Source organism: Gouania willdenowi, chromosome 6, assembly GCF_900634775.1.
Source record: "Gouania willdenowi chromosome 6, fGouWil2.1, whole genome shotgun sequence".
Taxonomy (NCBI): domain Eukaryota; kingdom Metazoa; phylum Chordata; class Actinopteri; order Blenniiformes; family Gobiesocidae; genus Gouania; species Gouania willdenowi.
In genome coordinates this window covers 41,756,875-41,772,751 of record NC_041049.1, presented here as the reverse complement: position 1 = coordinate 41,772,751, position 15,877 = coordinate 41,756,875, and the positions used below count along the sequence as shown (strand labels likewise).

General features: G+C 36.2%; 1 protein-coding gene across 2 annotated transcripts in view; it reads right to left on the bottom strand.

Moving 5' to 3' along the window:
* Positions 1-2,556: 2,556 nt before the first annotated feature.
* Positions 2,557-15,877, bottom strand: part of LOC114465004 (voltage-dependent calcium channel subunit alpha-2/delta-1) — a 114,237-nt gene continuing 100,916 nt past the window's right edge. For both annotated transcript variants that reach the window (XM_028449711.1, XM_028449712.1), the window contains exons 34-40: positions 12,755-12,907; positions 11,859-11,911; positions 11,741-11,796; positions 11,543-11,672; positions 7,387-7,499; positions 6,635-6,717; positions 2,557-3,377 (exon numbers count right to left, since the gene is read on the bottom strand). In XM_028449711.1, the coding sequence (XP_028305512.1) occupies positions 3,273-3,377; positions 6,635-6,717; positions 7,387-7,499; positions 11,543-11,672; positions 11,741-11,796; positions 11,859-11,911; positions 12,755-12,907 (693 nt within the window). In that variant the 3' untranslated portion in view covers positions 2,557-3,272. The remainder of the gene's footprint in view (positions 3,378-6,634; positions 6,718-7,386; positions 7,500-11,542; positions 11,673-11,740; positions 11,797-11,858; positions 11,912-12,754; positions 12,908-15,877) is intronic.

Below are 15,877 nucleotides of genomic sequence, written 5' to 3'. Positions count from 1 at the left end.
CAGTAGCAATAATAGTTTAGCTCTACAGTGCTTACATTTGGAGTACATGCATTCAGTTAGGGTGTACTAGTGTAAGAGTAGATTTTACAAGTCACGTAATAAGTCTAATTACTAATATTACTAGTAAGTATTATGTTAATAAGGGGGTGGGAAAATCAATTTTTTTTTCAAACATTCCAACCAATGAGGGAGCTGGATTTGGTTATAACTCCGCCTTGTAATCTTACTTAGTTACTTTTATAATCAAGTAATCAGTAAAGTAACTATGTTTCTTCTTAAAGAAGTAATCAGTTATCAGATTACTTTTTTTCAGATGAGTTACAGAGAATTATAAATACTTTATCTTTATTTATGTGAAGGTTCTTCTCATTCTTCCAAAGTCACAGCAATTCTGGTGTCACTTCAACTCAATTTAAAGTTCACCAATAATGAGGCTTTTTTTTATTAGCATTAACATGTTCATGAGTTCATTGTTGGGCTTGGTGTGAGTAGCTTTTAGATAAAGATAAAAACATTGACGTTTTTGAGTTGATCACTATTCCCTAATATAGAGGCCTATAGTATATACCATATGTGTGAAGGAAGATTTCATTGTTCCGCTCTGAGTGCAGATTCCAACCATCCAAGAGGCAGATTTCAGGCCATAACAATACAACATTTTTATTGTGAATATATCATATTTGCACATTAATCAACACCATATTATATAAACATTTCCCTTTTTTCTTTTACAGTAAATAACAGAGTACAAACTTATACAAAATTGTATTTGAAGTTCCACAAAAGATTATTCCATGTAACGGTATTAAAGCACAATCAGATATTGGAGGGACATATACATGCCTGCACATGGACACCAGACCCTGCCCCCTCCCAGGGGGCGCAAAACACAAGTCAACACATACTTTTCTTTAAAGACGGCACATCCCGACCACTCATCGTCATCAGAAGGTCACCATGAAGGCAAGGTGGAGAGAACACAACAAAGACGCAACACGTGTGTGTGTGCTCTGTTATGAGATATGACAAAGTAAGGCAATGTAAAGTTTTCAAAGTTCTCTCCAGCAGGCCCTGATGTTGATGGAGAGTGTTTGAACCCATAAACGTCCCCCCCTCGGCGTCCCCTTTACAGCACTTAGAGAGCAACGCAAAGAAAGAAAGAAACCAAGCATGAGGAAGAGAGCCGCTCAGAAAGGGAGACGGAGAAACAGTCTTTTTTTCTGCTGAAGTTAATCCCAAGAGGCTGCTGAGTCCAGTGATCCAGATACAGGAGCAGGAACAGATTATTGAAGAGTCGCGAGCAGGGCCACGTAACAGCCGGGTCGGACCAATAACATCCAGACAAAAAACTACAATGGCTCCCCTTTCAAACAACGCTTAATTTAGAGACTGCACTGCTGTAGCTACCGTGTAGGCACTGGGAATTAATTTGGATGCATTAAGTACAATTTTCTATCTTCACATTTGGTTCACCGACCATCTTCTTAAATACTGATGCACATTCACATCTGAGGAATCTTGTCAAAAGGATCCTCTACTGTTTATTGGCCTTTTAAAAATGGGATTGCTTTGCAGTTTAAGGGTGCTTTCACACCGGTTTAGTCCTGGACTGGGTATGAATGGGCAGAGGACAGCTGATAATTTTATCACCTTTGTTTGGCTTGGATTGTGTTCAGAGAACAACTTCTGATCTTGTTGGGTTTTTTCTTCCTTTGATTTGATAAGCGCATTGAGATGACTTTGTTGTAATTTGCGCTATACAAATAAAGTTGAATTTTTGCATTTACCCACCCCTGAGGAGCAATTGAATTTAATTGATCCACTCAAAAGAACCTCTGGTGCAGTTACATGAGCTAACCAGTTCAGGGCACTGTTACTGGAGCAGAGACTTTTCTAGAGAGAGAAACAGAAACCTGAAAAAGAGGTTCATATCTATGGGTCAAAGCCAGCACTTAAGAATGGTCAGAGACTTCTTTCCATCTCCGTTTCACAGCAATCAACAATGGAGCAGCAACAAGTTGTTGTGCTTTTAGTGTTGTTAAAGTGTTTTGCATTGTCACCGGTTCTCCTGATCCCCCACAATGCCGTGCCCTCTACATCATCACAATACTTAATGTGTATGATCTGCTCCAAGAACAAATGTGATCACGGCGTTCCTAATCGCTTTAGACTTTGATTGGAAATGCTCTGAAACTGGCAGAAACAATTACTCTAGAATTCTTCTCTAGGATTCGTCGTTGTGAGTGCACCTGAAGAGCCTGTGTTCCTCCATCTTGAATTCACGTGATTGATGATGTCACAAGGCCCCACTGCCTGTAAACAGCCCATTGTCTTCTATTGGAGTGAAGCATTCAGCTTGCTTCATCTTTAACTTTTCCTGTTTTTTTAGAGCAACCATAAATAGCACAAGTTGTCATTTTGACTGAAAAAGCAGCTAAATGATCTAAAAACCAGACTGAATGCTTCACTCCAATAGAAAACAAATGGATGTTTACAGGCAGTGAGGCCGTGTGACATCATTAATCACATGATTTTAAAATGTTGGAACACGGGCTCTAAAACTGTAGTCACATTTTTAAAAGGCAATATACTGAATATGGTGCATAATAATGTGTTTTGTTAGACATAGATCTTCTAATAAGTACATTTCAAATATTTAAGGCTAAACGTATGAAAACAGTGCAGGATCCCTTTAAGTAAACTATCCTGTTGTTGGTTTCCTGTGGAGCTTTGGTGTCAAAGTATTGGTGTTGCCTTCGATGACGTACTGAACACATGCTGCTGAAAATACAACACCTCAAAATTCACGAAATACTACTTGATACAAACCAAAAAATAAATGAAATGAAAAGATAAATAGATACATCTACAACACTTGAAGTGAGAGGATATAGTTCCACTGTTTGATGAAATAAAAACCATTCCGACATGATAAGCAACAAACATTTCCAACAACTTCACGAATCAACGCTGTCAGTGAACATACAGTAACATCCTTTGAGTGATGTCTTGGTTGGCATAGTAGGAAAGCTCGTCCACCCTCGTTTAACACCGCAGACAAACAAACGAATGAGGCAGGATTAAAGGGTTTCGTTAGCTCTTACTCTTGCACCGTTTGGGAGTATCGAGGAGGAGTGAAGTGAGATCGATGTTTCTCAGGAGGTTCCTTTGGCATCGGAAACAATGAAAATACTGACATTGGTTGTCAATAAAAATGTGAATTTATGGTGATTAGTGCAGTAGTGTGTGTGTGTGTGTGGGGGGGGGGGGGGTCATGAGTGTTGTAAAAATGCGATGAGCCACAGCAGCTGGAAACCGAGTAACAAAAAGAGACTCTGGTTTAAGGTGGACCCTCCTCCACATTCAGAATCATCCTCCTGTGAAACAAAATGAGTTTCAATAAATTACAGGAAGTCTTTGGAGTCTTCTTCATCTACCACAAGCATTTCTGTTTCTGTTTCTAATACTGACCAAAATCCTTCACCAACTCACTCCATATCATGAATCAACCAGAATGACTAAAATCACTCCTAATCTCTCTGTGATAAAGAATCAAACCATCACTATAACTATCCAAAAAATATTAGCATTGCTGTATGACATGGATAGAAAAAAATGCATTGTTTATTGAACATCATATTTACCTTTTCACATTAATGAAGAGCATTTTATTGGTTAAACGTCTTTAAAAAAAAAAAAAAAAAAACACGCAAACAAAACACGCAAAACCCTTGATAGCATCTATGACAGATTTTTTACATCCCTCAAGATAAATGCAAAAAATGACTCCAAAATCACAAAAAGTGAGAAATACTCCCAAAACACACAAGACAGCAACAAGAATACACAAAATGATAGAAAACTACAGAAAATGACAACAAAAATACACAAAAACATACAAAATTACAGACAAATATGTAAAAAGTACAACAAAATGCATAAAAATACACAAGACAACAACAAAAATACATAAAATGACAGGAAAATATGAAAAATCCACAAAAATCCTCTCAAAACACAGTAGAAGAACACCAAAACAAACAAAATGACAGAAAATGATAGAAAATGTGTAAAAAATTTGTAAAAAATACACAAGTCAAAAACAAAAAAACACAAAATCACAAAAAAATATAAAAATGACAACAAAACTGCACAAAGTGACTCTGAAAACACACAAACCCTTTGTTGTTTCCTGTATTGCTGCTCAGATTGGTCATTATTCTAAACATTGACATGAACGTTGATCATGTGACCCTCAGATTAAATACAGACACTTTATTTGAGTTCCCTCTGTGATAAAAGTTGCCCATCTCGGATCATCATCATTCTGTCTTTTTGTAGCCGTCTTGTGTGTTTCTTCAGTCATATTGTGCATTTACTTTGGTTGCATCACAGTTACAGTGAAAGTTGTGTTTACAATGATTTACAGTCAATGCAGCGGCTCTGGGAGAATGAGATGAGATGGTAGCAGTGCAACGTAATCAAAGGACAGGAAACTCATCAGAATGAATTGGTGAGATCACAAACTGTCTTCCTTTCAAAAGCTGAGCCTTAAAGAAAGGAACGACATCCCACTTCAGTGCGTCTACTTCCTCCTCCTCCCAGATAAGCCCCTCACTAATATAAACACACGGGCTCATGAACCGCAGGCCTGACGTGTCTATCATTTATGTTGTGACAACACAATGAAAGGTAAAGTTCACAAAGAAATGAGAAACATTTTTTTTTCTATAAATATTTAGATGGCTTTGTAAATTATTGTTTAAAGTTGGTGTTGGTGTAGTGACCGTGTGATTAATCCTGGATGAGCCTTTGTTTAAATGACTGCTCTCTAATCTTTTTTTATACAGTGATGAAAACATATTTTACCACATAAGGTTCTGTGTTTTGTCAAAATTACAGTCAGATCATTTTTTTATTATGTGATTTTTAGTCAATAATGCATTAAAAAAAATTAAAAATCCCCTGATTTTACTGTTTTGTGTTGGTACTAGTTTGAGCTGCTGCTAACATCCAGAGAGGAAGTTTCAGAAAGACAAAATTACTCCCAAAACACACAAGACAAAAACAAAAATACACAAAACGCCAGAAAAATAGAGACAATGACAACAAAAATATACAAAGTGACTCCAAAAACACAGTATGACAACAGAAATGCACAAAAATACTTCATAAACACACACTAGGGATGGAAATGATAAGAACTTAGCAATTCCGATTCCATTATTGATACTGCTTATCGATTCTCATTGGGTGAGGGAATTAAATAATACAAATTGATTTGTTTGCTTTAACTCTTTAATATATTGTCCGCTCTCTTTTAATCCACCAAGTATAGACTATTGTACTGTATAATAATATATACAAAAGCACTAGATAAATTCGATTCCCAACTCTACACACGACAGCAACTAAAATAATTTTAAGCTACAGGCCTACAATAAAAGAGCACTGTTACATTTGTTATCTGCATAAACATGTTAATTAACTACAGTGCAGACTAAAAATAAATCCCAGCGTAATTTCCTGAAGGAAATATTTAATATGGAAAAATCAGCTATTGAAATTTGAGATTCAAGGCAAATGGATTACATTTTCCCTGACAAACAGAACCAGGAATGACTGAATCTAAAATGTTGTGTATCGACACTAACCCTGACATCATCAGAAACAACAAGAAAGTTGTTGAGCTCAGAGAAAAACCTCTGCTGATTGGACAAAGAGGTTCATCCTACCAGACGAGGGCAGCAGCCAATGAGAGGATGCAAAATCAAAGAAACAAAAAAAAAAAAAAACAGAAGATGAGTTAAAACACAGTAAACAAAAAACAAATAGGAAATGAATTAAACAAAATTGTAGGATGAGCTTATGTGATGAGAGAAAGCACTGAAAACAAACATCTAGTGCAGTGGTTCCTAACCTTTTTTGGTTAGTGACCCCATCACAAATTTCTGGTGACCCCAAATAATTTTTTACTCTAGAATCAGAGTTTGATCATGTTTGTTATATAGTATTAGTGCACAAAGTGACAAGATGAGCCAGCTTAGACATTTTTTATTTTTTATTATTATTTTTTTGTTTTTTTGTTACTGCATTCAATTAAAATGCAGTAAAATAATTCAAATGAATTCATGATAAATATTAATTATTTCTCAAATAATCAATATTTGAGAAAGTATAGATTACTTATGTTTGAGATTGTGTGTGGTAAAGAATAATAATTAAATAATCAAAACAATTAAAAATATATAATTTTACTTTTTATCAAATACGAAACATTTCAGGTAGCCCCATTTTAATTCAAGGCAACCCCAGGCCACAACCCCAAGGTTGAAAAACACTGGTCTAATCAAACTATAAAGATCAACAGTGTAGACTTACATTTTAATATGTTAAGGTTTATTTTATTCAGACAACAGTTTTTTAGAAAAAAATAACTTTCTGGATTTATTACACAAAAATCAAGGAAACATCAAAGCGATTAGCAGACGCCTCAGAAGAAGACTGGCAGTCGACAGTCAAAACATTTCAGGAGATCAAAGTAATTTTCCTGAAAAACAGATTGTCTGAATAAATAAAACCTTTAACATATTTTTCAAAACAAAGACAAAAAGCCTGTGGTGGAAAGACTTACATTTTCATTATTGTCAAAACACACATCTGGTCCTTTGCGATACCTGGGGTTCTGTGCCAGTTCACATGGATCTGGACCTTCAGCTGAAGAGATGCTCAGGAAAAAATCACCTAATTATAACAGAGCTAAAAAGATTTAAAACACACACCTCCAACATGGCTGTATAGCTCTAATCATTGGGGAACAATGGCCGTCATTTATCAACCTTGCGGTGAAAATGGGTGTTTAATACGTTATTTTGAGTCTCACATTTTCCTCTTCTACAGCACAAATCCACAAAATCAGATTATCTACACGAGGTCAGACCTGACGTGACATATGATCGCAGCTTATGCTCACGTCATAATTCATATATACCGAAGCTTGCGTGAATTTGGTCGTACGCACTTTGTACGCTCAGATCTGAACGTACGAACGGTTAATAAATGATAATAATATTAAACTGGAGGCCCAGGCCTGACCCCACAGCGACCTGTGATGATGACACTTTTACTGTTACATCAGCAGGAAGCTTCATGTTTAAAACATTCCCCCATCATTTAACACTGATTAAATGTGATGACCGCCTGCAGCCTGAACGAAGCTAAAGGAAGAAATCTAACCTCAGAGTAACGCGATACGTGCTGTGCATCTGGTTTACTGTTAACCTGCCAAAACACTCAGGGCGTGTGTGTGTGTGTGTGTGTGTGTGTGTGTCCATCTATTGACGCTCTGAAACATGTCCAAATATTACGAGCTCAGTGAAAGGATACAGGGTTGTTCAGCCTGTCGCAGCGGTCGAGGGTCACATGACAAACACGTCGCCTTGGCATCAGTGATCAGGAACACCAGGTTGGTGTTTGGCAGTTTCTCAGCTCGGTACATCCTGAAAAACACACACACACACACACACACACACACACACACACACGCACACGCACACACAGAGTCTGCATTGATACAGCCTCGACTCAACATGAGAACACCAACTGTGATTAGCATCTATGGCAGACATGGGCAATGACAACCTTCAGTCAAATTTGGTAAACGCAAAAAAAAGACTTCCAAATCACACAAAATGACAGCAAAAATACAGTGACTCCAAAAGCACAAGACGACAACAGCGAATATACACAAAATGACAGAAAAATCTGAAGAATTACACAAAAATGTGCAAAAATACTCCCAAAATATGCACGACAACAACAAAAATACACAAAATGACAGAAAAATATAGGAAATGACAACAAAAACAAATAAAAAAAATACCCCCAAAACACACGACAACAACAAAATAATAGAAAAAGAAAGCAAAAATACACAAAGTGAGCCCAGAAACACTGAAAAACCCTTTGTTCTTTCCTGTGTTAATGCACAGATTGGTAATTATTTTAAATGCTCACATGAAATGAAATATAATGCAGTAATAATTCATACACACAAGAGTAAACTGAATTCTATATAATAGACCTCTTCCTAAGATTGGCATTTTATGTCAGTTAAAGGTTCTGCAAGTACAGTTGTTAACTTTTAGGAACAGGTCTCAGACCTGCGGGACTTATAACATCAAAAAATGTATAAGGCTTCAGAAAAGTATGTTTATTTCTATGCACTCAATACTTGGTTGGGCCTCCTTTTGCATTAATTACTGCATCAATGCGGTGTGGCATGGAGGCGATCAACCTGTGGCACTGCTCAGGCTCACACCAAACGCGTTTCGGGCGTCAAAATCCTGCCTCACCCACAGACAAGTTGGAAGGAGAGCACGTTGAGCTCATTTTGGGGAGGAGCTTATCTGTTGCCGGTGGTGTTCATACAATGAATGATATTGTGGTGATCATTTACGTTCATAATTCACCCAGTGACTGTGAAGTGGTGGGAACATTGTGATGAGAAGGTCGTGTTTCCGGTTTGATGTATTTTGGTGTGACTCAGTGTGTGCCGTGTGATGTTAGAGAGCTATAGAGAAAGTGTAGTTGAATGGAGAATAAAGTTTGGAGTTCCTTGCTGAACATGCCGCCTCCGACCCCCGTTCATCGGTTCTACATTATCCGGAGAGTGACTTGGCTTTATTTGATAAATAAAGCCAGACAACCTCGGCCCATTTCTGGATTCACCAGAGCTGTGCTTGGACGAGAGTTGCTTTCAGCGCTACTTCCGTCTCTCCTGGGCCCAGTTTAATGACCTGCTGACCCGCATTAGCGCTCGCATCTCCTACTCGGACACCACAGGTGCTCTGTTCCAGCAAAAGAGCACCTGTCCATCTGTCTCCGGTTAGTGTTTTTTTTTTTAATTATTTTGAATTCGTCACGGTTGGGGAACGCTCCTGATTGGTTGACGTGCCGCGATATGCCCCAAAAGTTCAACAATCCCAACTCTAGAGTTGGCCGCGTTGGAGGCGCCGGACGCACATCAAAAGCCAAAACAAGTATTGAGTGCATAGAAATGAACATACTTTTCAGAAGCCTTAGATTTTTGTTGAAAATATTATTTTTTCATTGATCCAATGTACTATTCAAATTTTCCAAGACACTGGATTTTGGGTTTTCATTATCTGTAAGCCATAATCATCAAAATTGCAAATACAATAGAGGATTGAGGATGCATAGCTGAATCACAACCCTATTTGGCTGTTAAAAATAACAAAAAAAAACCCAATCAGGGGCAGGCATTTCCCTCTGCTGACCATAAAACTGTAACTGTAACTAAATAACTGTAACTATGCAACTAAGTAACTGTAACTACACTGAAGAAAGATATAAGTGCAACACTTTTGTTTTTGGTCCCATCTTTCATGAGCTGAACTCAAATATTTAAAACATTTTCTATAAACACAAAAGACCTATTTCTCACAAATATTGTTCACATATCTGTAATCCATCCCACCTCACAGAACATTTTAGAGTGGCCTTTTATTGTGGCCACCCTGAGGCACACCTGTGCAATAATCATGGCGTTTAATCAGCATCTTGATATGCCACACCTGTGAGGTGGGATGGATTATCTCTGCAAAGGAGAAGTGCTCACTAACACACATTTAGACACATTTGTTCAACAATATTTGTGAGAAATAAATCTTTCGTGTTTATAGAAAATGTTTTAGATCTTTGAGTGTTGCATTTATAGTTTTGTTCAGTGTATGTTACTAAGCAACTGTAACGATGTAATTATGTAGTTGTAACTATGTAGCTGTAACTTTGTGACTATGAAACTATGACTGTAACTATGAGACTATGTATTTGCAACTATGTAACTACAGTATTTTGGGGCGTACAGGACATTTTTTTTTTTTTCTTTTAAAGTCTTTTCTTTTGAGGGTGCGGCCAATGTGGCAATGTGTGGAATTTTCCATCAGTTACACATATGTGTCCAGTGAAAGCAGGCGTCGGGAGGCAGAATATTAGTGACAGTCACTCCTAAAGCGGAATGACTGAACTGTAAGAACCACTGAACATCACGGGGAACTGGATGTTTAGAAACGAGCTTTGGATAATGGGGAGAAAGTGAAAACTCTCACAACTTTTTAATAACAGGACGGAGAGGCGTCATGGTCCGTGTGCAGGACGGTGTCTGATCGTGGTGGGAAAATGCATGGGAGCGAGTTTCAGAAGAAGTCATACATCTGCTGAATATTTGTTTTCATTTACATACTGTACATATACATATAAGTGTATATATATATATATATATATATATATATATATATATATATATATATATCGTGTCCGTATTCTGACTCTGTCCGGATAGAACATAAAACATTTCAGTAAAAAGTGACCATGAAAGGCTGTAAATGGACTAATATGCAGACGCAGGGCAGTGAAGAGGAGACTTCACGTGGAGATGGGAACTTGTCCATTGAAGCCCGTCTAGCAGCCCGCTTACCTGCCCGTTCTGATTGGCCGAGTCATTTGTCATGGTAGCCATTAGGTGGATTTTCTTGGAAAATTGCAAAATTATTGGAATGCGGCCATGTTAGGAAGCAAAAACTCCCTCACAACTAAAATGTTGAATATTTGTTAAATGTAGATTTCAAACATGTATTTAATTTGTTTTGCAAGTGAGAAATTGTGTTTAATATATTTTGTAAAATTCTTGTTTTATTACAGTTATGAAGGGTTCAGTTTTGGTTAAAGAAATGAGAGGCATTGATTGAGGAGGCGGAGCCTCGGGCCTATAAAAGCAGGAAGTGAAGGTGAGGAGGGAAGAACAAGCCAAGATGGCTCCTGCAGCACACATGAAGAGGGAAATGTCTGAGCAGGTCTGAATTGAACCCCTTGATGGAGTATTTGTTTTTGATGATTCTCTCCTTGTTTTTCCTGTTGTTTAAAGAAGATATGCTGTCTGGACTGAAAGCAGAAAATAAATGGACTTATTTTTTTTAAACCTGAATTGCTCCCAGTGACTTTGTCCTAAGCTTGCCATGACACAACCTTTTGCCTTGTAACAGGCCAATACAGCGGTGCGTTCAATAGCCTGGAAAATATGGTATATAACTGTGATTAAATAACTATCTAACCTTAACTGTGTAACTGTAACAATGTAACTATGTAAATGTAACTATTACAGTATATATAGCTAATTATATTACTATGTAACTATGTAACTATGTAACTATGTAACTGTAACTCTGTAACTGTAACTATGTTACTGAGTAAGTGACAAAGACAAACATCAAATGCGAGCATTTCCCTTTGCTAGCTCCTGATTGGCTGGTGACAGACAACAAAGGACTGAGATGCCATTACTGTGTGATGAAGTGGATGGAAAATGAAAATGAAAAGGTGGAATAACTGAAAAAGTTGTACAAATCCAATACATAGCACAACGTACAGAAATGATCTGCCAGTTGTGATATCTAATAAGAATAACAATAATAATGTTTTTTGATAACAATAGTGAACTGAGAAGGAAATGAGACATAAATACCTAGAACAGTTTCCACAGTCCAGCACACCTGAGTAGGATCTCTCATCATTGTCAAAGAAGTACTGAGTCTGCTCTGTGATGCAGCTTTCCTTAAACATAGCGTCTGGAATGTCATCATCTGACGAGTCAGCTGGAAAAACAAACAAAAAACCATGGAACACAAACTCAGGTTTGATATCAGAGTGTGGCGTTACCGACCTGCCTCTAAAAGGCTGGGAAACAACAGGCCGAAGAGAAGCTGCTGAAGTATTGACCTGTGATGAAGAAATAATGAATTAACACACAACAATACACAACGTGTTGAGTGTTCTCTCACCAAGCAGCACTGGAGGCCCACCAACCAATACTGAGCAACTCTGCAATGGTTGGCTGGGAAGAAAGGGAGAAGGATTCATGTCAAAATAAGGACAAAATAGCTCATGGAATTCAAATAAAATACTAAAACACACAGCCCCCTCTGTATCATTTTTAATTCAGAAGTTAACAAGTAAAAAAAAAAAATAAGAAATCAAGTCAAACAGCAAAAATACAGAAAAATTACAACAAAAAAAAATACAAAATTACAGAAAAAAATAAATAAATAAATAAAAGCAAAAAAGCAAAAATACAGAAAAATTACCAAAAAAATACGTAACTACAGAAAAAACTATTACAAAAAAACCATAAAAAATTACAGAAAAACGATTACAAAATGAAAACAGAAATACACACGACTCCAAAAACACATATGACGGTCAGCAATATACGGAAAAATATACATGACAACAACATAAATACACAAAAATGAGAATCAAAAATCACAATAAAATGCACATAATTACTCCAAAAACACAAAAAATTATAAATATACAGAAAAAATATACAAACCATGGACAGAAATATCAAAAAATGACTAAAATAAAAATCACAAAATGACTCCAAAAACACAAATGACAATTACAAATATACAGCAAAATACACAAAACAACAAAACAACAGAAATACACAAAAAAGACAAACAAAGAAATCATAAAAGGACAACAAAAATACACAAAATGACAACAAAAACATGTCGATTATAAGTATACAAAAAAATATAGAAAATGACCATGAAGTGACCCTTGGATCAGACAACTGTCACTGTGATAGAGGTTCTATGTCTCAGACTAATATACAGGGTGTAAAGTTAAAGAAACAAATGTAGAAAACCAATGTGTTTTGAAGAAATCTCACCACATAAACAGCGCGTGGTGCTGCTGCTGCCTTGCTGTCCTTCTCTGGGTCACACACTGACTGGTAGTCATACGTCTTATTAAAGGAGAACAGGGAGGTGTTCACCAGGTTTATCATCAGCGTAGGATCCACTTCCCCAAAGAACTGACCAATCTGTGTTCATAGAAACACACACATCCACCAACAAACCGATTCATCCAATCATTATCCTAACTTATTGTTTAACATGACTTAAAGCTGCAGTATGTCGAGTAATGAGACTGGAATGGAGTCAATACAGCTCCCCTTTCCACTCCCTGTTTCTATTTTACCAGTATCCTTGTGAACGTGCACAACTGTGGAGCTCTGAGCAACTTTTTTCTCAATAGTGATGTCACGGTATTGACAAAATTGCGATACTGCCTCAATATCATCGTGGTTATGTCACGGTATAAAATAATGAGCCGTTGCACTGAAAATTAAGTTAGTAACATCCGTATATCTGTTGTTGTTGTTGCTGCTGCTGCTGCTGTTGCTGTTGTCTTAACCTCAAATGTTGACTTGTTCATCTTTCACTAGAAAAAAACTCAAATTAAACTAAACACAGAATAAGGAAATATACACTACTTTGATATCTTTGGCAGGTTTTTTTGTTGTAATTATTATTATTATTTCATTCATTGTTAATAGGCTGTTTCTATACCTGTGTTGCTGTTAGTTCCTGACTCGATTTTAATTTTTCCACTTTATCTAAAGAATCTATATCTGTTAGTAGGCAGAATTCGGTTTTTAATGTCATTAATGTAAAAGTATGACAATAAATACTGTCAAAATGGTGAACAGACAATTTTTTAATGGTCATCATTCCTGTAATTGTTTGCTTTCTGTAAACTGTTCCTGTAAAACTGTGAGCTTTCCGACAATGCCGCAATTATTGTCATATTCTGAGGTTAAAACCATAATTATACCAAACAGTGAGATTTAGGTACCGTTACATCCCTACTCAATAGTGACAAATCTCTGGACTTTATCTTGTGTTATTGTATTATAGAGTTTCCTGATGTTTTAGAGCATGTGTCAAATTCAAGGCCCGGGGGCCAATTCTGGCCCTTAAGATCAGTGGTTCTCAAACCTTTTTGGCTGAAGTACCTCTTTCTCTTATTTCTGAATCAAGTACCTTCTTTGTTCAACTACAACATTTTCCTCAGAATACTATGACAAAAACAACTATAGTGCACAACAATGGAATGAATGAGTGACAACTCACATTTTAAAGAATCTAGCTTTGTAAATAAGTAGCATGAAACAGCATTTAGTGCCTCCTGAATACAATTATTTCTGTTTTTTTTTAATGTTTTTTTTTTTTATCATTTACAGTCATCTGTGGGACCAAGACTGACCCTTGTATTTTCAGTTCATGTTCTGATCAAGATCATTTCTATCATCATTTTGATCATTGATGATAATTATCATTTTTAGTTAAAATAAACATTATTAAACCCAATATTTTGATACTTTCATTAATTATTTATGTATTTTTTTTCCCCTATTTTTTTTTAAAATTATTTTTGTAATGCTTACATTTTGTAATTGCTTTATTTTGTATCTCTCTCAAGAACCCCCTGTAGTGCCATCGTGTACCCCCATTTGAGAAACACTGCTTTAGAGCATCTAATTAGTTTTAAAAAAAATGACAGAAAAAATATGAATCAAAGTGTAAATCACCAACTAATTCTATTGTAGATATTGCAGTCCCTCAAAATACACAAACTCAATGAAACTTTACAATATTTGCCGACACTCACAGTTTTCCCACACTTATATCACGTGATGGCAGACATTTTTCAAAGCTAAACTGCAAAATTTCCCCAAATTAAATTAAAAAAAAATTAATAAAATCAAGTAAATGTAGGTGAAAATCTTGCAGGAACTGATATCCATCATTTATTGCTTGGATATTGTCGGTACTTTACAGACTTCTTATTTTTTACAGGTGGAACTTCAAAGTAGGGCATATCATTTTTTTTAATTTTCCCTGCCTAAAATCTGTGGCTCACTTGAGATCAAACTGGCATATTTGGCCCCTGAACTAAAATCAGTTTGACACCCTTGTAGTGACTGTCCTCAACGTGAGCCCCTCCCCCTGTCTTAAAGGCATACCTGTCAAGTTTTGGATTTGAAAATAAGGGAAATTTTTTCTGGTAGGTCGACCTTTATTAACATTGAAATGCTGTGAACATTCCTACTAGGGCTGGATGATATGGACCAAAACTCAATATGTTTTGTCAAAATGGTGATATACAATATCAGTCTAGATAATTTTGTCAAATAAAGTCTGACCAGAAAGACAATTCTGGGTTAAATTTGCTGATGCAAAATGCCACACAGAGACATTTATGTCACTATCACAATATGTGCACTCAGAAATTAATCTAACTGAGCTTTACATGATGTTCTGAGGAGTAAAAGCAGCGACTCCTAAAACTAGTATTTTAATACATAATAAGCTATAATATATACATACTGTATATATAAAATATTATAGTTTTCTATATCGCCAAAATAGAAAACTCGATACATCTTCAATCTCGATATATCGCCCAGCCCTAATTCCTAAATTATAAAACAGTCTAAATAAAAACATAAATGTGTATATGAAGCACATGTGTTTATTTAATATACTTACAGTTTATATACAAGTCAACACGTTGCATATTTACTGTTAATTTCACGTTGCTTGTCTGTAAATTAGACATTACCATTTTATTTTTATTATGTATTTGATTATAATTTTTCATGCTCACTCATGTGGTTCTCTGGTATTCACTAGTGACTTATTAAACACATTTATTACAGACTTTACATTCTTTAACACTTTTTTAAAGCAGTGTATATTTGTGGAGCTTGTGATTGGCTGATTTTTCATGGTGACTAACGTGGTTCTTTCCGCTGTGGTAAATGTTAAAATCTCAGTTATTAATCTAACAGAACGTGTAACTGTGTCACATCCTGATGCTCTTTAGGAAGATAAACTCTCTGTCACATTTCATAACATATTTTCACCAGTTCTTTGTTTTTTCACCAGAACATCTTCATTCATCATCTCTGTTCTGAGTTGTTTCCAGGTTTGTTGCCGCTGTCAGC